This window comes from Armigeres subalbatus, chromosome 3 (genome assembly GCF_024139115.2).
Source record: "Armigeres subalbatus isolate Guangzhou_Male chromosome 3, GZ_Asu_2, whole genome shotgun sequence".
NCBI classification, from domain to species: Eukaryota; Metazoa; Arthropoda; class Insecta; order Diptera; family Culicidae; genus Armigeres; species Armigeres subalbatus.
Window position 1 is genome coordinate 49588805 of NC_085141.1, and position 24360 is coordinate 49613164.

At 43.5% G+C, this 24360-nt stretch overlaps 1 protein-coding gene across 1 annotated transcript; it reads right to left on the reverse strand.

Annotated features, from left to right (window-relative positions):
- Positions 1 to 15462: 15462 nt before the first annotated feature.
- On the reverse strand, positions 15463 to 22518 carry LOC134221619 (odorant receptor Or2-like). Its single transcript, XM_062700808.1, has 4 exons — positions 22007 to 22518; positions 16194 to 16545; positions 16043 to 16141; positions 15463 to 15980 (listed from the first exon to the last, which is right to left on the reverse strand). The coding sequence occupies exons 1-4, from the start codon at positions 22516 to 22518 to the stop codon at positions 15774 to 15776; spliced, it is 1170 nt and encodes a 389-aa protein (XP_062556792.1). The 3' UTR covers positions 15463 to 15773.
- Between the last annotated feature and the right edge of the window lie 1842 nt (positions 22519 to 24360).

The following is a 24360-nucleotide window of genomic DNA, read 5'->3' on the forward strand; positions in this document are numbered from 1 at the left end:
TTAGGATGGCCATCTTGCCCCACTTTCCCCTATACTTATCCAATTTTACGGCATTCTGCGTTTTAAATTCGGCGTAGAGATTTCACTAATCTTGATGAATCTAAACAACAACACGAATTCAATCTAGAATGCTTTCTATGAGAAGTTTGTGACTGAATTGGTTGTTCGCATTTGGCGTCTCGTGTTCACTGTGTGCGATTCAACCAACAAAACACAAAATATTCTACCGACCATGTTCCGTTCAGGATGCTCGCGTTGAATTGTGTCCTGCTTGTCGCTAATAAATAATGCAACGCACGCCCACTTGTCAGTGGCGTAGCCACGGGGGTGGTTTTGGGGTTAAAACCCCCCCCAGAGACAAAATTTTTGGAAGAAATTTTTTTTTCGAAAAAAAAAATGTTCCGAAAACCCCCCCCAGACCAATTTTCTGGCTACGCCACTGCCACTTGTCATTGTGGAGGACCCAGTTGCGGTAGGATTATCTGCAGGAAGCCACATTGCAGCAAAGCCTCCATTAAATAACGCAAGTATAATATCGTGTGCCGTTATTGTGCTGAGCCCCCATGCAACCATTATACGTCAAACCAGTTAGCCATCAACTTCACTTTTGTTTGCATCAGGAATGTCAACGCTGATGATAGCTGCCCTTGTGAACGACAACGACGTTGAGTGATGTACACTAGAGACAGTGCAGGGAAATATGGTACAAGTCGCATCGGGCTGCATTCTATATTACAAATTACCTTAGAAGTGAGAGAGTCTGCCAAAGCTCACATGAAAAAAAAAAGAGTTATACGGAAGGGTGGATGAGATATAAAGCAACTAGTTTCAGCGTAAAGTACTTCCATAGCACAGCAAAGTTTCCACAGTAATCGATTACAAAACCGAGAAATTTTCAATTGTTGGCGCATTACACGCCGTATTCCCCAAACACTTGTAATTCACAATCTCCGTGCCGTCGCACAGCAGTGCCTATTAACCGATTGTTCCGCCGGAATAGTGAATGCAGGAAATGAGGCATACGAAGTTGTGTGGATGGATAAACCAGACAAGCGGAAGCGAGAAGCGAGCTGCCCAGTTTGCAAATCATTAAAAATTTACGCCTCATGTATCACTTTGTAGGATAACATAAAGCCCTTGGTAGGCTTGGGATACACCGTGTACTAATTTTATTATTCTATTTCCAGAATAATGTAAGCAAATCAAGCCTAATGAGTGGAAAGGAACAAAAGCTTTTAATATGTCTACTGCCTTACCTACCTTCGCGGAGAGATTAAACAAATATCCCATAGCCGATGCTTTGACATATCTTTCAAATTACATCAGTCTAACTGTTTTGCTGGCAAACTTGGTTCAGAATACACTACATCGACATGTGTTTACGGTTGTTGCTCGAACCTATTTCCAAAATTTCCAAAATTCTCAACGCATTGCATGACCCACTAACACAGTTTTCAATGGTGTAATTTTTCAACATGGTATGATTTGAAGATCTTTCACACTAGGTATAAGGAAATAAATTCTTTTACAACAAAGACAATTTTTTCAACCAGAATTTGCAGTCAATACGCGAGTCTAATTCATTTTGTCTTGGTTTGGTTAAGGTGATCCTGTCCTTCAAGAACGAGAGTTCGTTAGACTTGATTCAAGCAACACTGAATAAGGGTTACAAAAAATCCTGCCAGAGTTTATTGGTTGTACGAATCTTTCCAAGACTACTATCAAAACTTGGTTTTGGCATGAAATACTTTTTATTCCCACTCGGGAATCGTTAGAAAGAAATTACCCCAAAAAGTTAACCATCAGATTGCGATTGCAGCAATGCAAGCCCATCAATTCGATTTCCCACGCAATTTCATCCCAGTACTATGGAAGTCAATCCAGACGGAATAAACCCCCATAAAAAGGTTCAATTGCCTGTTTACACATACCGAGAGCGAGGATTTTATGGCTCCCATTCAGAGGTTGAAGTTGAACGAAGAACAGCCATTAGATGGCAACAACAACACCAACTATGTTGTATAGCGTCATCGTAACGTACCATGTGGGATACGACCTCTGCAAATAAGCCATACTCGTAGTCATTCCCGTTGTTGCATCAAACCGGCAGCGTCGCCTTATTGCAATTGAACTTTATATTGCTTGGTTAGGAAAGACCACCCAACTATACAACGATCAAATAGGCACCCTTGGGGCTCCCAATCCAACAAGTGCAAACATCCGAGCAAAACCGTTTGGCACTGCGCTGGAAAAGACAACGATAGTATTCGTTCGATTGCCATAAATATAAATTTTATGGCCACATCGTGGCAGCCGCGGAGACTTCGATACGGAAGTGCACACAGGACCATCATCAGACCCGGAGCAATCCCATTGTGATTGTGCTGGAAAATAATTGACCTGGATTGGTCAGCTTGTTATAACAACTTTCTTCTCGCAGTTGTTTTTTGTTTCTAGTTTTGCAGTGCACTTGGTTTCGTGGGGCAGTACTGAAAGACTCAACTTGTGCATCGAGGTGCTGATGATTATGGGCATCTTTTCAGACAACTATTTCATTAAAAACCTGGGGTAGTGGTTGTCATTTAAACAATTTAGCAATTTCAAATTCGAATCGGCTAAATGCTGATGTCATTAGACTAGAGGTAGATTTTAACGCGGTTGATTTTGGTTAATTGAGTTGACCCAATAAAAAAAAAACACAAAAAATCGAGACATTCAGAATATATTGGTAAAGCTGTGGAAATTGAAGTAGAAATTGATCTTTCTGTACGCAACGACATATGAGCAAATCGAAACACCTTCCTATTGCCAGTGAAAAAAGATCAGATACACCGCTGTTCCTCAACATCAACAAATGGAAGATAAGAGCATCGAAGCAGTTTGTATGAAGAGGAGTTTTTTTCAGGACATGAAAAGACCTGGTCGTAAATCGGTCTCTATGAAACCTCTATCCTGCAGCCGCTGAATGTTCTCCACTGATACACCGTGTTCCGTGTTTTCGTAACACTGTCATCCTTATTTGCTATGATACATTTTTAGTTATCATTAATACATTTCAATTGCCTCTGGCAGATAGGATTTTTCCAGTGGTTCACCTAAACTAAACTTAACCTTATTTATACTAAGGGTACAAGGAAAGAAAGAAGAAAAGAAGATTGCAACGATTTTTGTCTAAAATTACCAATTATTTTTATGGACATTTGTTGCAACGTCTCAATATTAGAAATTCTATGTAGTTCATTGATACTATACCACGGAGGCAACCTTATTTTCAAATAAGAAGCTGAGAGGCCCGTGTCATCTGCAAACAAAGATTTTTGTCACCCTGTACAGTGATAGGTTCTCATACAAATCCCGGACAAAACCTGAAATTGGGTTCAAAACTTCACCACAGAGTAATTTTGAAACGTTGAATTCATTTTGAGGTTAAAATGGTTATCCGACATACTTTATGTTATCCAAGGACTTCCGCAAGCCCAGGCCCTAGGATCTAGAACAAAGACAGCGTCCTCATTCTAACATTGCACCAGACAATTTCCCGCTTTGGCGAATGAACCTTAACAAGACACCAAAAATTTAATTTACAAGCTACACCCAACCGACGGTAGTTAGATTTTCTAACAATTCTGTATATGAATCTACCAAAGCCTGTATAAGAACTAGGCATATTCATTTTCCTTGCCCTTTAAAGAGCGGACATTCCAATTTAAAATTTTCAAAGAATTATTTGGATCCATTAAAACAATTTTTTGAATAAATTTGATACCAACCTGAACAGCTTCAGTTTTGGTATTTGCTTTGAACATTGCATCAATCATGTGATGCAATTGTTCATTTAGAACATCAAAGTCGGAAGCAGACATGCTACCTGAGTCGTCAAAACGAACGTTATTTTCCGTTGATAAATGGGTATGAAAATCGTTCATCGTCGGTAAATTTTCAGAAATGAAATTTTTCCTGCCTGTAGCGATGATTGCAGAGGTGTTTGAAAAATTAGAATTCGATGAACTGCTCGTTACTCGGTGAGAGCTAGGAGCAAAATTTGTTCGTTGATTGTGGTGGATATGAATTGCTCGACCGGCAAATGATTGCGGATTTTGAGCGTTTGAAATATGTTTACCCGGCGAATCTGGGATCCTATTGGAATTTCCCGTCATCAATTTTGCACGGGAATTCAAAACTTTTTTGCGTGAAGGGCATTCCCAGAAATTGGATTTATGATTGCCCCCACATTTGGCACATTTAAATTTATTGGAATCTTCTCTCACAGGACAGGCGTCCTTGGCGTGAGAGGTTCCACCACAAATCATGCATTTAGCATCCATGTGGCAATGTTTAGTTCCGTGACCCCACTTTTGGCACTTATGGCACTGTGTGGGGTTTTGGAAATTTCCCCCAGGCTTGCGGAAATGTTCCCATGTAACACGGATATGGGACACAATACAGGCTTTTCCCAAACTTTTCATATTATTTAGTTCACTTTTGTTAAAGTGAACTAAATAAAATTCTTGAGAAATACCCCTCTGGGAAGTACCAGAGCGAGATTTCTTTTTCATCTTAATTACTTGGACTGGTAAAAATCCAAGTAATTGAGAAATTTCAATTTTAATCTCATCCAGTGATTTATCATCACTGACCTTTCAAGACGGCTTTGAACAATCGCTCAGTTTTGTCGTCGTATGTAAAGAATTTATGGCGCTTCTCAGTTAAATAGTGAAGAAGACGTTTGCGATCGTCAAAGGATCCCGGCAAAACGCGGCAGTCACCCTTTCTGGCAATCTGAAATGAAACCTTGATCCCCTGAAGGTTACTCAAAATCTCATTCCTAAAGCCAGAAAACTCGGCAACAGATAACACAATTTGCTCCTGAGCACCTGAGCTAGAGGTAGATTCGATTTGCTCAATTTCGTCATTAATCAAATCGACCTGATTGCTCAGTTCGATAGGAGAGGAATTATTTTGAATGTTAGAGTTAGAAGGAATATATGAAGTCTCTAGCTTGCTTCTATTTTTTCCGCGCATTGGCAGGGCGGTCTTGAAACCTTGTTTCTTAGAAGTGGAGAATTCAGAGAGTCACCCTTCCTCTTGTTTTTATTCATGCTAATTGCTGAGCGTGGAGACGTGACCTTCTAAGAGGTTTTATACCATCAATTTCGAATAGCTACGTAGTCCTACGTCACCTTTGCGTACAATCTGATTGGGCTGCACCTTTGAGTTTTTTATTCGTTCGCCACCTGCGACCAGTATTCTCATTTCTGGTCTGTCTGCTACCTGATGTATTCTCTCCGTGTAGCGCACTTGCCGCTCCGTAGACCGCTGTGCCACCCCCTATCTGGGTCTCCGATCCGCTTAGTTGTGTTCTCTACTCTTCGAATCGTTGTGCCAACCATTCAAAATCGGACACTTTGAACAAATTGGACAGCGCCACTCCTGTAGGCTCCTTCTCGTTCACTTTCTTCTTCTTATCTGCCATCACCTCGACCTGATCCGCGATGTTCACTTCTCGAATTGTCGGTTTTTGGTTTTTGTGGTTTATCCTGACGGTCATTCTTCGTTCGGAATTGTCCTGCTGCCATGCTTGCGAAGCTATCTGGGAGGGGTTGGGAATTCCTCTGCGTTTTCTAATGCATCGTACCGATTTTGCGTCAGAGTCGGGTTTTGCTCCTTTGCCTCCATGAAAGTCATCGTGGATTTCGCCATTATGGTCTTGATATTACGTTGTCTTACTCGTTCGGCACATTCTTCGTCGGCAGTTCGATGGTTCGAATTAGTCTTACAATACAAACATTGGTTTTTGTTCGGGCAGTCTCCTGTCTCCATGACATCGTGTTGCAGGGCACAGTTACCACACCGTTTTTTGAACCGGCAATTTTCGGTTCTATGGTTATACCGCAGACAATTAAGGCATAACACTGCACTGGTTTGCTTATACGAACGGTCTCACCTGCGAGTTCATACAGCAGAATAAACGCACTTCTTTCGGCAGAGTGCTTGCGCGGAATGCAATGCTGATTCTGGTGGTTTCGATTTTGTTGGCACCTTCGTACCTATGCAGACGATTTATGCTGAGAACTGGATAGTCACTTCGGATGTTTAGCTTGATCTCTTCGATTGTGATGTCAGTCGGTACTCCTGTTACTACTCCTGAGACTGCAACGAAGCTTCGAGCTTCGACGAATGTACGCCCTGTATCCTTTGCATGTCAGATGCAAATTGTTTGCTGCATGGTAGCTTTTTAGGAACACTAGTAGCTTGTTTTTTCCAAGAGGTCGCCTGTTGACGATGTTTTTCTTATACTCCTGAGTCTGCGATAGCATTTTTCCAACGAAGAGTTTGTTGATCTATGCCCTGTCTCCTGCGTCATTTTCCAGCTGTACGATCACTCGATATGGGTATGTGTCGTTTTGGTTATATTCGTCTTTCGGATTGTTCAGCTCTTTTATCGGGTAGTTTGTTTTGCCTGTCCTGTGGATCCATCTTTTTGAGGTTAGGTCCTGGCAATTTCACTTTATGTTCACTCTCTTGTCTCTTCTCAATAGTATATTTTCCTCTTTGCACTTGATTTTTCACACTCCGCGTCCCGTACGGCTCAACTAAATTTGCGTGACTATTTTCACGTAAAAAAAACACAGTTTGGAAAAATTTCTTCCGTCCGCCTTTGTACGTCAACCGTGAATGGCCTGTAATTGGACTGAGTATCATTAGCTGTTCCGATAATGATCCGTGAGAAAGTAAAGAGTGCAAAGTACTAAAAAAGTGCAGTAGTAAGGAATTGGAAGCCATAGTCAAATGTTTGAAGTATAACGGAGAGTAAACATATTGAAGAGGGGGGTCCCGTAGCGTAGTAGTAGTAGTAGTAAAATTCTTCTTTATTTATTAAGCATATGCGGTATTTCGAAAAATTTCGTTTCAGGTGGTTCGAAACGAAATTCCGCGGAATTTCGCGGAATTTGAGCATGGCGAAATCTCATTTCTTGATTTCGTTTCGTTTCGTAAAATTGCAAAAATTTCGCTAGAAAAAACTAGCTTCTAACGAAAGCGTAACAAATTTAAACTTAAACCATTCTTTATATTATCAAAAATTTTGGCTGCGCCGCTGAACAAAATCGTTAAGAAAAAAATTATTTTAAGCTCTTTTTAGTGGAATGTATTCAACCGTCTAAGACGAGTTTAGCACTCTCCATTTTATTAAATTAAATTAATTAATTTATCAATATCAATTTTACCGCAGTTTAGTTCTTTATTGATGTTTTCTTCACAGAAATTGTATTTCCAGTGGTTCAGTTACTTATGGTTTGGGAAGCTAATCAATAAAATATTTTACATAATCTCGACTTCATATCAAATTTGAAAGAATGTTCATATTACACGTTCCAAGGCGCTTACACTGTTCGTGATAATTGGTTTGATCGACGGCTTATTGGACCTGAGCTGACCTTCCATTTCGCCCAAAGGTCTTCTTGTCGGTTCTGTTAAGAGACCCATCATTACTAAGATTTGTATTAGTGTGTTTTGAGCGAAACGATATCGCTTTAGTTGAACCAGTTTTCAGATCCATACAGAAACACCTTGCCAGAGGTTACCAGAGCCCGTAGTCAAATTCCGCCACAAATCGCAGTGCTTCTGGTGACCCCTGAGACACACAAAATTTCAAAGCTTTTCAACATTTCATTAAATTATGTGTTTTCATAATTATAAATATAAACAAAACATCGCAAATATAGCATTAGCACTAGCCTGGAAAATATTCATTGTAGGCTCTTTGGATTTTCCAGGACTCCAAATTTTTCTTGCAATGCGTAATACAATCGATATTGTAGATGCTGATCACGTCAGCTAGTGTGGGAGAACGCGAAGTGATAAAATTAATGTCTGCATCGGAGAGCACAAAAATATTTAGTGCGGAATCGATCGTATTGTAGAAGCTTATTAAACGAAGGACATTGATCTTGTGTTGGATTGATTTGAAACACAGTTTTCGTCTTCTTGTTTTCAAAATAACTTCGTTTACAATAAATATTTAGTCGGTTACCAATGGGCTTAACATGAATTACCTTCTTTACTAACCAACGATTCCTTTCCCGTAGCGCCCACGGAGATGCAGAGCATTCCTCGGTCTTTCATAACAATGAGTGTTAAATAAATTTTCCTCTCCTAAATTGACTGTAAAGACGTGACCAGCATCGTTATTGGTCATGAATTGGAAACTACGCAGCAAGTGTACAACAAGAATAACTTTGTTGTATCCCAAAAATATTATTTAATTGGTGAGCTGTGCATACTGCATATTAGCTGTTTCTCGCCCAATCACGATTAGCAACTACGATGTGTACAGTTAATCAAACTAAGCTCTTCTTTGACTATTTGCATAATATGCATGGAGCATTGAAGATTTGTGAGCATTTCTAGATATTCGCATGGAATCTGCAAACAAAATTCAGAACGGGTTGAATGATCATTATAATTGCTGAAAGTTCTTTACTTATGATTGCTTTCAGCTCATTCTGACCATAACAGCTGTTCTCATATGCCAAGGACACACAGACAATAGCTCAGTTCGTCGAGCTGATTGTATATAAGACTATGGGTCTGTGAAATTCAATCTGAAGTACATATCTATGTGCATTTTAGAAAGGTGCACAGGATTCTTCTAGTGAGCAAATGTACACCCGATTCTGCTTTTACACGGATTTTTTTTAAACGGTCGTGTAAAAAAAATCCCATGCAAAATTTTTGCAAAGTTGCTCAATTTTGCATGATTGACACTGATTAAGGCTCAAGACTCCATCACAATGTTTTGATAATTAATGACTGTATCGCTTGTTTGTAATAGTGAGGCAATTGGTACGGAAAAATGCAGCAGCGATAGATAAATTTTGTTTACTACTGGGGTGGGTGGAGATGGGGTGTTAAAAATATACCAGCTGATGCATAATGTTGCCAGACTTGACGAAATGTTTATTCTATATCATAACACATGTTCATGGTATATCAAATATATGGGTATTTTTCGGTTTAAAATTTGTTATTCACCACTTGGAATTTAACAGAAGCCTACATAACATGTTGTAATATTTATTTCTGGTATATTTGTTCAATCCAACAAACAGCGAAGATTTTTTCCAATAAACAAATCTGGCAACGGTGAAGAGATGATTATTTTCTTGTGTATGGGCACCTTTGTTTGCGTGTTGGCTGGCGTATACGTTGTATTGTTCGGATTGAATGAAGTTGCATCACGTAGATTTTGAACTCACCATTTCACTTATGGCGCTAGTGAATTTGAGTCTTCCGCATTTTATTGCATTCACAAATTGTGAATCACAATACGGTCGTCAAATTTGTCTCTCACTTCGATTTTTGTAAAGCAGTTTTCGGCAGTTATTAGACGCCAAGTGAATTAATTGGTAGTCAATATTGAAGAAAAATGTGAAACTCAGTTAGTGAATATGTTTTAGCAGTGATTAAATCAAGGAAACAGTGGGAAAAGATCAAGTGAAAAATCAAGTGCGTGTATGTGTTTGCTCCGAACGTTCGGAGTTAGTACACGTAAAAAAAGTAATTATTTTATTCATTTTATTGTATTTATGGCCTTCATTATGTATAGCAACATACATTTCATTCCACTGCATATAATCTTCATAACTTATTTGCGTTCAATGTATTTAGCGTGTCCATGTATTATATTTCGCTTTGCTATGGAAAGTATAAGTTTTGCCTAATGGTAAAAATGTATAAGGCTAAACTTATACTTTCGATTAGGATCGGGATTGAGAAAAAAAAAGCAGCATGGCGCTGGAGCAGCTCGGAGATCCGGTATTTTTTTCAATAGATTGCAGTGATTCAACGAAGTTAACGTTTTGCATTTCGGTCTGCAGTGAATGGTTACTCACCACGGAACGGATCGATCTGCCCGCCTAAGGTAACATAAAAATTTATATTCGTTTTTCAATTATAAGTGAATATTTTGATACCTTATAGCGAAAAATGGCGATGCACAGCAAAAACTGCTTGAGAGAAAAACAGGTACGTAACATAATTATTGTGGAAAAGAATGAATTTATGTTTATGAAAACAATATTTTCATGTTCCAGTGATTTGAAGATCTCCGGTCTTGATCCGGTCATAGTTAGCACCCGCGAAAAAAAAGATGTAATGCCCAAACAAAAACCCGCTAGCATAATGATATGCGTCTACCTGCATTAAAGCCTGCATCTTGTTTTATAAATGATTTAGGATGAAGTGTGTAGTGAAATTTAAATAAAGGAAATATGTTTATTATACAAATAGAAAAGCCTAAAAATTTGAGTGACCTGAAAATGAAAGAAAACGGGATAATTATCTGTCATAAAATTAATTTGAGAATCAAATAATGTTGTTATTGTTTTCCAAATGACGATCATAAATTTATCTCATAAGGTTATTTATCGACGCTAATCATGCATATGCACATTCGACATGAAATGTATAAGTTTCATGTTATGATTATTTTTTGCAGTGTCGTATAGTATCTATTCCAATTGGGTATATGTTTCATTACGAAATCGCAATGGCAAAAATGTATGTGTTTTGCCGAATACATTCGTTATGAAGATTTTTTTTCGTGTATGCGTTCGATAAAAATACGAATGCCAGCCCAGGAAAAAAGGCAGTTTTCAGCGTTTTTCCAGCAATTCCTCAGTAATTGTTAATTTAGATAAGTGAAAAATTAATATGAAAATGTAATGAATATGCAATGATGGAGGTAAGTCGGCAAATAGCCCCAAAATATTGAATTTAGTTCAAAACTTTATTAGTATTAGTGCGGATTCGAATAAAATCATCGTCATTATCGAATTGATTACGGTTTATAGAGCCTTAAATATCAGCGAGAGGTGTTCAAAGAATGGAGCACTCATGTGTTTGAGCTCGAGATTCAGGGTGCTTTCAAAGCCTGGGGCCTTCATGTTCTTCGATGATTTGATATAGGCCGTCAATTCACCAGCTGAGATCTCCAACTCCTCCGAGAAGTCGTTGGGAATCAAATGGATGTTCTGCCCAAGATTGTGTTATCAAGCGATCCTTAGAGCCATTATTGTCTAGTGGGATCAAAGGTGGAATGGGCCGAGGCTTGGATTTTAGTATTTTGGTCATTTTCCAGAACGGCTTGGCATAATCTGGGAGAGTGCGGATCTTATTTGAGAAATCGTTATTTTTGAGGTCCACCATTCTGGCCTGGATAATTTTTGTGATTCGATTGCAGCGTGCCTTAAGTTCAGGCAATCCAGTACGCTGGAACTGCCTGCAAGTGACATTCCGCAATCGAATCAAATCTTTGGTGAGTGTATCGATGTTTAAGGAGTTGCTTACCTGCCGAGCCGTCGATACGTGTTGCTCCCGGGCCGCCGTGATCGCCTCCTCGATAGCGCAAAGCTGGCGGTCGATACTTTCCGGCGTCTCCGGACGCACCTCGTAATCGACGGTGTTATCGACGCTCAGCTGGAACCGCTGCCAGTTCACTCGGTGGTAGTTTCGCCGTAACTGCTGGTGCCGATTAACCGAGGAGCCCAGTTCCGCCACCACCGGATAGTGATCCGAACTGAGCTCCTGGTAGACGACCGACTGGTAGACGACCGACGGCTGCGAGACGTGGTCACTCAAGTTTATTATGTAGAGGTCGAGGGTTGCGTGGACACCGGACCGACTCAGCCGAGTGGGAGAATCCGGGCTCAAGATCGTGTAGTGGCCTTCCACCATGTCGTTGCTCCAGATGGTGCCGTTTTGATTGCCGCGACTGTTGCCCCAGGCTTGATGTTTGGCATTGAGGCCGCCGGCAATGATAAACTGACCTTGCCTCCGCGTAAGCTTGACGATGTCCCTCCGAAGGGTAGTCGATGATTCATCGCCGGCTTTGGCTTGCGTTGGACAGTATGCCGCGATGAGCACGATTGTGCCGACCGAAGTGGTGATTTCGACACCGATCGCCTCGATGACACTGAGCTGGAAGCTTGGAAGCAGACGACAGTTGATGTTGTAGCGAAGAGCGATGGCCACACCGCCTCCCCTGGTCGGCCGGTCGAGTCGCACTATGCGGAAGTCCGGGATGTTGACGTTCACCTCCGGTTTTAGCTGCGTTTCGGTGATGAACGCCACGTCTATTTCCTTCTCCTCAAGGAAATCCTTCAGCTCAATTATTTTGCTCTTTAGCGAGCAAGCGTTCCAGTTGACCAGGCCCACCCTAGCAGTCATTTTCAATGATGAACATGCCAAGAGTGAAGACCTGGTCGAAGCGGGTTATGCAGCCGCGCAGCCGAGTGGCGAGCTGCGCGAAGATCGGCATCAGTTGCTCCGGAGTGTACAGCGGAGCAGATTCTTCGGGTGGGACGGCTTCGTTCTCCGACTGCCGACGGAACCCAGGAGGAGGGAGCTGGGGCCATTCGCTGGTGAATTGTCGCTTGTGCGGCTGTAGCGGTGGGAGTATTGGAATCACACGACGGGGAGCCGGGATGGCTGGAAAGTTCACCTCGTTGATTACAGGAACACGGTTCTTCTTCGGAATGGTCCTGGTGGAAGCCTTCTTCCGGATTTCCAGGAACTCGGCTCGCTCGGGTAGTCCTTTGTGGTGGCCCGATGTTTGTCACCACAGTTGGCGCACTTGGGATCGGCCACCTCCATTTTGTCGCACTCGTCAGTCAGATGGGGTTCGCCACACTTGTTGCAGCGCGGCTTGATGCGGCAGTTCCTGGTGCAGTGCCCGAAATTGAAGCAGTTGGTGCATTGCGTGACATCGCGGTGCACTGGCCGACATCGCTCCCAGTCAACGACGGTGTAATTTATAACGCCGACCAGCTTCAGGTCCTTCCAGGTAGTGGAGCCGTGCTCCAGATGGATCAGGTAAAGCTGGTCGCGATATCTCCTCGCCTTGTCGTGACGAGCGATCTTGTGCACAGCTACTGGCTTCAGTCCGCAACTTTCAAGCTCTGCTTGGAGCTCTTCCTCCTTCATGTCGTGAAGTCCTCGCAGCAAAGCCTTGAGCGGCGACCTCAAGGAACTCCACGACAAATTGATGATGGTCCTTGTTTGGCGGCATCACTTTCACGCCCTCGTACATTTCAGCCCCTTAGCGATCAGCTGCCGAATTTTTAGCGTAAATCAGGCGGATCGCCCTTCACAAACACGGGCGGCCACTTCTCCTTCCGCTCCGGTTGCACCTGCGGCAGCTGCGATTGCTGCTTCTTCGTCTTTCTTCCTCATCAAGCGGCAACGGCAAGAATACGTTGCTCTACAAAAGCTGCTTGGAACGGTTACCGGGCCTCCAAGAGCAGAGCGCTTAGGCACTTTTCCATCGACCGATTCGGCCACCGAGTCTTCCATGACGGGTCCGGGAGAAAATAACGCCAACGCGACGAAGCGAAAACGTAAACAGCGAAAGAACGAGAAAAAACACTTGGAAAAAATGCGCGAGCAAAAAACACGTCCGTACGTGCTGCTGTCTCGAACTCCCGTAGCGTAGTTGGCTACACGTTCGCCTTATAAGCGGACGGTCATGGGTTCGATTCCCAGCCCCTCCACCAAGCCCTTGTCAGTCGCCTGCGATGCAGCCCAAACGGTGGCGTTTTGGGGTGCGCGTATTACCGACACGGCTACCCGATGGCGACTGACAAATTGTTCTCCTCGGAGGCATTCCTCCAACGTATCCGGATAAATGGCAACCGAACAATGCAACGAGCAATTGGATACACGATACGGATAAAAGGACACAATGGACTCACGATGAGATGGACCCGGCAATGATAACAACAACGAATGTCTAAAAATAGATTCTGTGTGGATGCTGTACAGCAGAATGCCACAGTAGATCACGGCACAGTAGCGGTTAAGAAACACACACAGAAAAAAATTCCATGGTAACAATTACTATTTTGTAGACTACGCCATGTTTTTAAAACAACCACAAATTTTCAGTTAAATTAACCATGCATTCGGACAAATTCACCACTGATTCAGTTCATGTAACAACATTCCACCACGACCACAGTTGATTTTTACTACGCGCATGGTAAAATCAAACGGGTTTGTTGTCTGCTGAAAATCGTCGGTGCGTATTCTTAAATTAACCCTCGGAATGGTAGTTTCGACCGCAACATTTTTTTGCGTGCAGAGTGCCTACCAAATAAAGAAATGAATAAAAAAACTTATTAAAGCTTGATTCACTTAATATCTGTACGCAAGTAGTCACTTTAATCGCGGATATGTTTTTTGATGAAATTATCAAAAATATTCACTGAAACCGGTGGAAATCGAAACCATACATAAACCATAAATCATACCCTAGACAGATGCTCTTCCTCTATGCCACGGTAAACTTAATGCTCCCCTTATTAAATTACCAATAAAACGTATCTCTGCCGTAATCTAATAAAGTGACGTATACTTCATTTTCTAAAGCATAGTGGTGTATACGAGTAGTATACATCTGTATCCATCTGTATTCATCGAGCTTTTTATCAGAAAATTGAAAAACATGTATATTGTAATTTGGCACCTACATCACATTGCCAGATTACCATCAGCAAAATGTTCAACAAATATTAAATTCGACATTCTATTGAGTGATGGTTGTGTTCATTCCAAGTTTATTCCTCGGCAACAACGAAAAAAAAAGCTGAGTATCGCAAAAACAACTGGCTCGACGCTTGGGCCTAGAGCACAATTTACTTGCAAAACATCAACCGCCACGAATCAAATCAAGCCAAGTTTGTGGAGACGCGAAAGATTAAATCCACGAATAGCCTGCGGGTATCTCAGATTTTCATTCATCCCCGGTCATAGCGTCTAGTGGATGAGTTTTGCTCCGCGATGTTTCCCGAATCCCACTGAATTTGAATAACTTTTTTGTTCCTATCGCGCACTTGACAAAACTGAAGAAAAGGTAACCGCTGCAAAAGTTATGCAAATCCAATTCACTTTGCGAAACATTTTCTTCGGTCATCTATGGGTGTTTTCCTAGTCTTCAGCCGGTTGCGGATTAAATTAAGATGAGTTTTGAATTTGATGATTTCTTTTTATTTGCAATTATTTTTGGTAACCACCGAGAGAAGCTCACGTGGCTCTGTAACGCTGCTGACAGGCGGCAGTGGAATGAAATATAGGCATTGGCATATGGGACAGCTTCTAGTGAAGTTGTTCTTGATATGATAGTTTTCCTATAAATAGTCGGAAAAAGCTGAATAACTTCGGTCTAGGCAATTTTCGGATTGGAAATAAAAGTATCATCGTGTTAGCTTCATGATATACGAATGTAAAAATGGTAACTTGGCTAAGAAACCTTGCCGTTAATAACTGTGGAAGAGCTTATTGAACACTAAGCTGCGAGGCGGCTCTGTCCCAATGGGGGATGTAATGCCAATAAGAAGAAGAATGTGTAGGCTCACAAGGCAAAGTATTCTTTTGCATAAAAGTAAATTCTTAAAATCGTTTATTTCATTTTTATTCGTTTATTGAGCGTGCAAATATGAACATCAAACTGGTGCTAAGGAACAACGGTGCAACTAATCACTAGTTAATACTATACTGGAAAAATATTTTTCTGAGTTTATAATGCAGCATACTTTTGAAGCAAAATTTTCCAGAATCCAAATTCATTAACGGTTATTCCAAAAAGCTTGGATACTGCAATGCAGATATTACCTTCTAGACCGCGTAACCAAAATCAAAATTTTCTGCCGTTATGGCGGCCACATTGGATTCCGAAATGTTTGCTCCTTAATTAAATTCTTTCACTTTCTTGAGTATTAAAATCTTTTCTTCAGAATCAAATAGTATGAATATGATGCCTGGATCACCATTCCGAGCCGTTCGATGTTGACGTAGTAAAATTTGGCAGCCGTAATGCCGGTCGGTCGCTGAGCTCTTTGAATGATAATTTTAATATTTTTCTGCATCGGAATCGATTCCACGTGCCAGGGGTGATTGTACATGGCATTTGCGACGCCGGCCGCCTGTTACCAGAAGTGTAATGATATTGTGAATATGTTGAATAGATTACTACTAAGCAACATACCTGTTCACTAAGTGCCGTTCCATTAACACAATAAACCACCATTTCGCTCATCAACACCATGAACAGAAGCATCACATTTGCCGCATTAGGCCCGAAATTCTAAAAAAAAATATCATGCTTAAAGGATCAGCAAGCAGTATATTATTTGTACATTCGAAACATAGAACACCATCAAGCACCAAATCAAAATGAAGTTCAAAATCTGATTGATCATTATAAAGCAAAGTGTCGATTCCAAGTGCTCCGCGTACTCCAGAGCAGACTGATGTATCTCTACCAGCTCACGCAGCTCTCGATATCGATCTGATGCCTTCTCGATGTTTTCCAGAGCGGTGATCCTCTTACTGAGAAGCTCAAATAACTTGGAGCCATACTGAATCATCACCACGATTATGGTTCCTTTTAGAGTGCTCTGGTAAGCAGAGCAAGTCGCCGCAACTACACAACACACCATGTAAATTGCATAATGTACAACATTGCGACGAATATCGAGCCAATAAAATCTGAAAGAAGGAGAAATTGATAACCGCTTCAGTTTATTGTGCATCTCACAATCGTTTGTGTTGATTGTAGTTAATAAATGTATTCCGATTTAGTAATGTGTGGCGATGTCCAATGGATTTGAAAACATGTCACCTGTAAGCCGTATACAAATCGGTCCTAGTTCTGATTGATTCCGCCAATGCCGCTGTCCATCCTCGCTTTGCGAACAATAGTCGACACCCTTCGCCTGGATCCCAGGGCACTGTGTGGTGCCAGTGAACGTCACTGCGGGCTTTCTGGCTGGAGTCGGTCAACAGGGCCGGCATTTAACAACATCGGTTCCCTCGGCTGACGTTAAAGTCTGGATCAATAAGATAGACAGCCAGGATTGGGAGAACCAATTGATTGTTTCCAGGTTCAAGCAACTAGGGAAGGTCAAAGGATCCACGGCACCCTGGAACGACATGCCCAGTTTCAAGAACCAGCAAGTCATCACCCGCCACCGTACCGGCCACACCCGATATAATTTCGGCGGTAGGCCCTTCCGGACCGTTTGTGACATCTGCGAAGTACAAAACTCAGTGGAACATGTGATCTGCCGGTGTCCAAAGTTTGACATTCCTCGCTCCAGCGAGCATACGAGATGCCTTGGCTGACGATACCGCTGGCATACCCGTTCATTTAATTATTGCCATCGTTTAACTGACGTTCTGATCAGTTTATCCGCTCCGAATAGTTTTTTGCGGTAGTTCTTCGCTCTGAAAAGTTTCCCTTTCCGGTCGGTTTTATTGATCGATGTGCGTATGTGTGTGTGTGTGTGTGTGTGTGTGTGTGTGTGTTTTTTTTTCTTCCTAAGCAATGGAAGGGGAATCTGCTCAACAGACATCCTGTGTTGGACGTCCAGGAGGTGCGGGGTTAAGGACCACCTCTATCAGCAAACGAGGGAGGCAGGACTACATCCCCGACCCGCTAAACCGTTTCCATCTAACCCATAATCCCAAGGCGTTAAGCGACCCGTGCCGAGGAGATGCATGGCCAGGGGGGTGAAATAATGAGCTAGGCCTTTAACGGAGCCTGTGGGGTACCTGGGCACCCTCCACAGTAATTCTGCATTACCGCGTCATGCTGGGCTCTGGCGTGGTGGACCTGTTTTCCCGAACAACTCGTGGGACCAAAATGGAAAAACAAGTCAATTCTTCAATTAGTGATAGTAGTGTAGGCGACAACCCCTTCGCAAGAGGTGGGTTGTTCAGGTCTCCGCCTAGGAGGCCAGAAGCAATAGTCGGCAGCTCGGTGCGCAGCGCCAGCGTGGGTCACTTAACCATCTCCCAGGCTACGCCAGTAGAGGTTATATACGGCCCATGACTTGTGAAGGCGATGAACCGCAAACGCCATGGGCTTTCGACCTTCGAGGTGGCGACGGAACAGCTGGAAGCCATTATCGACTTTGCGTCATCGAAGCGTAATATCAGTAAGAACCTCAAGAGGAGCTTGCTGAAACTTCGAAAGTCGATGTCGGACGCCAAGCTGGAGAGGGCGATCGGGATGGCCAAGCGTAAACCAGTGAAATCCGTGGAGTCGAGGTCGACCCAGACTGAGGCCCAAGGATTCGCGGACTCGGGCAAGGTCGAATAGACCGAGGGCGTGCCAGCGAAGACGGTGGTGCCAAAGTCTACCCAGACTGAGGCAAAAGTATTCGCGGGCACGTCGGGGGTCACTGCTTCAACGGAGACACAAAAACGGAGGAGACAGTCTCCAGGAGATGAGCTCCCTGGGGGCCGCTCTAAAACGCGGAGGGTTACTACCGTGAACAAGGGTAGTGGGGCTGGGAAGCTGAACCCCGGCCAGGAAACCTCCCAAACCGGGGGAGGAAGGACCTGGAAAGGTCCGTCCACCCAGGAAAGACGGTGGTAAGGAGTTACGGCAGGCTGAGAACTCTCAGCCGCACCAGACCAGGGAAATGGAGGGGGATGACGCCTCCTGGACCCTGGTCAAGAACAAGAGGAACCCGAAGACGTCAAGGGCCGAAAAAAAGGCCCAGGCGAACGAGGGTAGCAAGAAGTCTAGGGTAGGCGCCAATCGCTCCAGGGGCGATGCCCTAGTCATCAAGACGGACGAGGCTAAGTACTCGGACGTCTTGAAGGCGATGAGGAGTGACGTCAAGCTCGGTGAACTCGGCACCGACGTACGTCGAATAAGACGTACCCGGATGGGCGAGATGATCCTCGAGCTGAAGCGGAGCGTCTCGCAAAAGGGCGCCGCCTACAAGAAGTTGGCGGAGGAAGTCCTAGGCGAGACGGTCAAGGTGAGGGCACTCACGACGGAGGTGAATCTAAGGGTTAAAGACCTGGACGAGATCGAAGAGCTCGTCACGACACTGCGGCGACAGTGTGAAGTGGAGACGCCCACCGCAGCCATTCGGCTACGGAAAGGTCCGGCAGGGACGCAGGTAGCATTGGTTCGGCTATCTGCAGCGGATGCCTCCAAGGTAGTCAAGTTAGGGAGCGTCAAGGTGGGATGGTCGGTGTGCCCTGTGGGCATATACGAGCAACCCGAAGTTTGCTTCAAGTGCCTGGAACCGGGGCACAAGCAATGGGACTGCAAAGGCCCTGACAGAAGCAAGCTCTGTCGACGCTGCGGATTGGAGGGATATAAGGCACAATGCTGCACGAACCCTCCCAATTGTTTGATTTGTTCCAGCAAAGCTGTGAACAGCAAGCACCCCGTGGGGGGGGTTCGAAGTGCCCGGCGTTTAAGCGTGCTGCAAATTCACAGTACAGGTAACGCAGCTGGCTTGCTCGGCCTCGCCCTAGTGTTTGGTGTGCGCAGGTTTAGAGGAAACGGCGGAACACGTGTTGTTCGTGTGCCCACGTTTTCGCGCAATGCGTGACCACATGCTTGCCACATGTGGTCTGGACACTACCCCGGACAACCTAGTTTGGAGGATGTGTAAAGATGAAGTTGGCTGGAATGCCGTTTTATCAGCTATCGTCCAAATCGTCTCGAAGCTACACAGAAGGTGGCGCGTGGACTCAAGGATGGCTAGTTCAGGCGCAAACAAGAGATGGTCCAAGGGTTCGGAGTCGGCTTCATGGGTCATACCGGTGGTCATGTCCTGTGGTCGAAAACAAAAATAAAAATCAACATGGTATCGTCGCTTTCGCGGCGTTGGTCAACCGGGCGGGTTCCGAGCCCGAGGACGGAAAGGGGTCCTCGTCAAGGCTGGGGTAGGCGTAGGCACCGCATCGGCAAGTCCCTCTGTGTGTTGGCGAACAGACCCTATCGCAGAGAGGTCAATTTGGGGTGCACGCGGCATCATCATTCTTGATACCAGTCGTGCAGAGGTAAGCAAGCGCGAAGTCTACCCTTCCCACCTTCCGAGGACATAGGGCGTGGTAAGGCCACCTGGAAAGCCGGCAACGCGCTGGCACGATACCATGGTGTTCTTCTAAAAAAGCGAGTCACGATGTTCGATGCTGCAAGGACACGCAGCTAACCTCGAGGGTGCGTCGTGCACTGGACCCCCTTTGAAGCATTACTTTCTGGTTGTACCGAAGGGACTATGGGCTTGGCGGCAATGGAAACGCCAAGACTCAGGAGCGCATCTGCAATAGCTGCCCAACTGGCACTATCAAATGCATATCTCACGTCGAGAGTCACTAACTACTGCACAATAGCGAACTCCCATTCTCTTACGCTGGATAGCTATTTCCGCGGATTTGGTAACCGCGGTGGTTTTCCCGCCTCTGGAAATAGGACCAAGCTCTGCCTTTTCCATGCTTCAGGGAAGACTTCCTCGTCCAGGCATCTCTGCATGACAGATCTGAACATCTCGGGAGCCTCAGCAATTGCTGCTTTGATGGCCAGGTTCGGAATACCATCCGGTCCTGGCACCTTACCTACACTAAGGGACTGTGCAATCCCCGCAAGTTCCGCCACAGTTACTCTTTCCTCGTCGGCCACCCTGGCCCCTGGCAGCTCCACAAAGTGAGGCCAGGGACTTGGATCATGACGTGGGAAGAGCCCCGCTATGATCCTCTCCAGCATCTCTGGAGACCGCTCTGTAAGGACCATCGCCCCACGTGTCTTGGCCATTAGGACCCTATAGGCGTCACCCCATGGATTCGCGTTGGCACTTTGACAATTTTAAGCAATATTTTCATCCAAAAGCAAACTTATTAGTAGGCACTCTTAGAAACCCAAAAAACTAAGTAGCTGTTTTGCATCTTTAACATTTGCCTTCAACAAGTGTTCCATTCCAGGTCATCCAAGAATTTCCTAGCGTCTACACGCGTAACCAAAACCTCACGATCTACAGACATAAACAAACACTTTTAAAAACTGATTCATGTCCTATTTGATCGATAAATTGGATATGTCTTCAATTGCTGTTCAGTTTCAGGCCTTCCAAGAATTCCCTGGAGTATAGACCTTCAGGTCTACACGCGTTACCAAATGGATGTTATCTCATTTTAAAAATGGTTTATGTCCTATTCGGTCAAGTAAACCAAATTAGCTACGCTTTCAATAGATGTTCCTTTCCAGTTCATCCAAGAATTCCTGGAGTATAGGCCTTAAAATATGCACGCGTAACCAAAAGGCTGTTATCTCTTTTCAAAAATGGTTCATGTCCTATTCGATCTAGTGAACCTAATCGGATACGCCTTCAATAGCTTGCCTTTCCAATTCATCCAAGAATTCTCTGGAGTATAGACCTTCAGGGTTTTTATCTTTTTTTAAAGGTTCATGCCCTATTTGATCCAGTATTAACCAAATTGGATTCGCTTCCAAAGGATGCTAACGATCATTCAGTACTTTGCGTTCGATCATTTAGTAGTTTGTCAATAACACATTCCAGAAGCTGAATTTCAAAACATGCTGCATGGTGGACTTCTAGTGCAAAGGTTTTTCTACAACTCTGCCCAATGGTTCGTTGTTTGAATTCCACTAGTAACGGAGTTATAGCTATAGTTTCAGTAATTTAGACTAAATGATGACAAAATTCCAATCATGTAGTTTAAGTTACTGCAACAATTGGACCAATAACTGATCCCTTGCAGCAGGGTTACTGATCCCTACATAGCATCATCTTTCTTTTTCAATCTCTAAGTTACCAGTTTCTGCTATTTGGAAACACATGGCACTCACCAGTTATTCGCATTCGATTCTTGCTTTGCGTATATAGTGTGCATCGTATTCCTTGACGATTGCATCACGAGTGATCCTGTATAGTTCCGTATATTAACTTTAAAAACTTAGAGATACTAATGACCTATTATAAGACTGGAATATTTATCGCAGCGTCCATTTTAAAAGCCTTCTGCCCGAAGCAAACTTTCATGGACAAATCATACCTTCCAAAATGACTATTGATCCTGTAAGCTGAATAAAAGGTAAGTTACCTACAATGTTATATGATTACTGGGTATATATCTACCACACAAAGTCGGCCTTTTGAAACACAAATCAAATAAAACTCACTGCTGCTCAATAACCAACATGAAGTCACTCCTTTCCGACTCGTCGTAACAGATCACTTTAACTATGGTCGAAACAACCGGAACACAGTAAAACCAAAAGAGAAGAAACGTAATGTACAGTGCATAAACCCGAGCGAAAAACTCCATCCGGCGATGAAAGCCATCGATTTCGTCCTGCAGATCATTGGGCCACTTGCGGCGGAAAATCCTCTGCAGCACTAGTACCGAGCGCTCGAACGGTGCCCTTCTGCTGGCGAAGATTCCAATCGAAATGCAAACCTCAACCAAGAAGATCAACTCAGCCAGGTTGCGAGCCATCGAGTCGAATCCTACTTTGCCAGAACCCAGCAGAGCTTTTGGACCGATTAGGACGATTATCATGGCCAGATTGAATGCCAGGTAGCGTACGAAGTTCCGCCGATCACCCCACAGGCCGATGAGCCGCAGCATCTGCAAGCCGAACGAAAGGAGTTCGGGGTCCGGAGTGAGAAATTTTCTCAGTAACCGCAACATGACTGATGTGCACTGACTGTTACGGCGTGGGGTAAGTGTAGGCGATTTATAATGCGGGAAACGGTGCTTGAGAATGGAGAATAAATTTGAAATTTCAATTAGAATGACGCATTTGGAAGAAAAGGACGGTTAATTGTGATTAATTCGTAAATTCTCGTTTGATACAAGAAGATGCTAGAATTCGATTGAGAAAAAAGTTGGATGGTTATTAGGAATTAGAAACAGATTGGATTTGGATTGAATTTGGATTGGATTTGGGTTGGATTTGGATTGGATTTGGATTGGATTTGGATTGGATTTGGATTGGATTTGGATTGGTTGGATTGGTTGGATTGGTTGGATTGGTTTGGATTGGTTTGGATTGGTTTGGATTGGTTTGGATTGGTTTGGATTGGTTGGGTTGGATTTGGATTGGTTTGGTTGGTTTGGATTGGTTTGGTTGGTTTGGATTGGTTTGGATTGGTTTGGATTGGTTTGGATTGGTTTGGTTGGTTGGTTTGGATTGGTTTGGATTGGTTTGGATTGGTTTGGATTGGTTTGGTTGGTTTGGTTGGTTTGGATTGGTTGGATTGGTTTGGATTGGTTTGGTTGGTTTGGATTGGATTGGTTTGGATTGGTTTGGATTGGTTTGGTTGGTTTGGATTGGTTTGGTTGGTTTGGTTGGTTTGGATTGGTTTGGATTGGTTTGGATTGGTTTGGTTGGTTTGGATTGGTTTGGTTTGGATTGGTTTGGATTGGTTTGGATTGGTTTGGATTGGATTTGGATTGGTTTGGTTGGTTTGGATTGGTTTGGATTGGTTTGGATTGGTTTGGATTGGTTTGGATTGGTTTGGTTGGTTTGGATTGGTTTGGATTGGTTTGGATTGGTTTGGATTGGTTTGGATTGGTTTGGATTGGTTTGGATTGGTTTGGTTGGTTTGGATTGGTTTGGTTGGTTTGGATTGGTTTGGTTGGTTTGGATTGGTTTGGATTGGTTTGGATTGGTTTGGATTGGTTTGGTTGGTTTGGATTGGTTTGGATTGGTTTGGTTGGTTTGGATTGGTTTGGATTGGTTTGGATTGGTTTGGATTGGTTTGGATTGGTTTGGTTGGTTTGGTTGGTTTGGGATTGGTTTGGTTGGTTTGGATTGGTTTGGATTGGTTTGGATTGGTTTGGATTGGTTTGGATTGGTTTGGATTGGTTTGGTTGGTTTGGATTGGTTTGGATTGGTTGGATTGGTTTGGGATTGGTTTGGATTGGTTTGGTTGGTTTGGATTGGTTTGGATTGGTTTGGGATTGGTTTGGATTGGTTTGGATTGGTTTGGATTGGTTTGGATTGGTTTGGATTGGTTTGGATTGGTTTGGATTGGTTTGGTTGGTTTGGATTGGTTTGGATTGGTTTGGATTGGTTTGGATTGGTTTGGATTGGTTTGGATTGGTTTGGATTGGTTTGGATTGGTTTGGATTGGTTTGGGATTGGTTTGGTTGGTTTGGTTGGTTTGGATTGGTTTGGATTGGTTTGGATTGGTTTGGATTGGTTTGGATTGGTTTGGATTGGTTTGGTTGGTTTGGTTGGTTTGGATTGGTTTGGTTGGTTTGGATTGGTTTGGATTGGTTTGGTTGGTTTGGATTGGTTTGGATTGGTTTGGATTGGTTTGGTTGGTTTGGATTGGTTTGGATTGGTTTGGTTGGTTTGGATTGGTTTGGTTGGATTTGGATTGGTTTGGTTGGTTTGGATTGGTTTGGATTGGTTTGGTTGGTTTGGATTGGTTTGGTTGGTTTGGTTGGTTTGGATTGGTTTGGATTGGTTGGATTGGTTTGGATTGGTTTGGATTGGTTGGATTGGTTTGGTTGGTTTGGGAT

Excerpts from the sequence above, each read along its gene's own strand:
- LOC134221619 (XM_062700808.1), bottom strand. The coding sequence starts at position 22,518 with ATGTTGCGGTTACTGAGAAAATTTCTCACTCCGGACCCCGAACTCCTT. Across the intron at positions 16,546-22,006 it reads ATGTTGGTTATTGAGCAGCA|ATTTTATTGGCTCGATATTC; the intron begins GTGAGTTTTATT and ends TCCTTCTTTCAG. Across the intron at positions 15,981-16,042 it reads GAACGGCACTTAGTGAACAG|GCGGCCGGCGTCGCAAATGC; the intron begins GTATGTTGCTTA and ends TTCTGGTAACAG.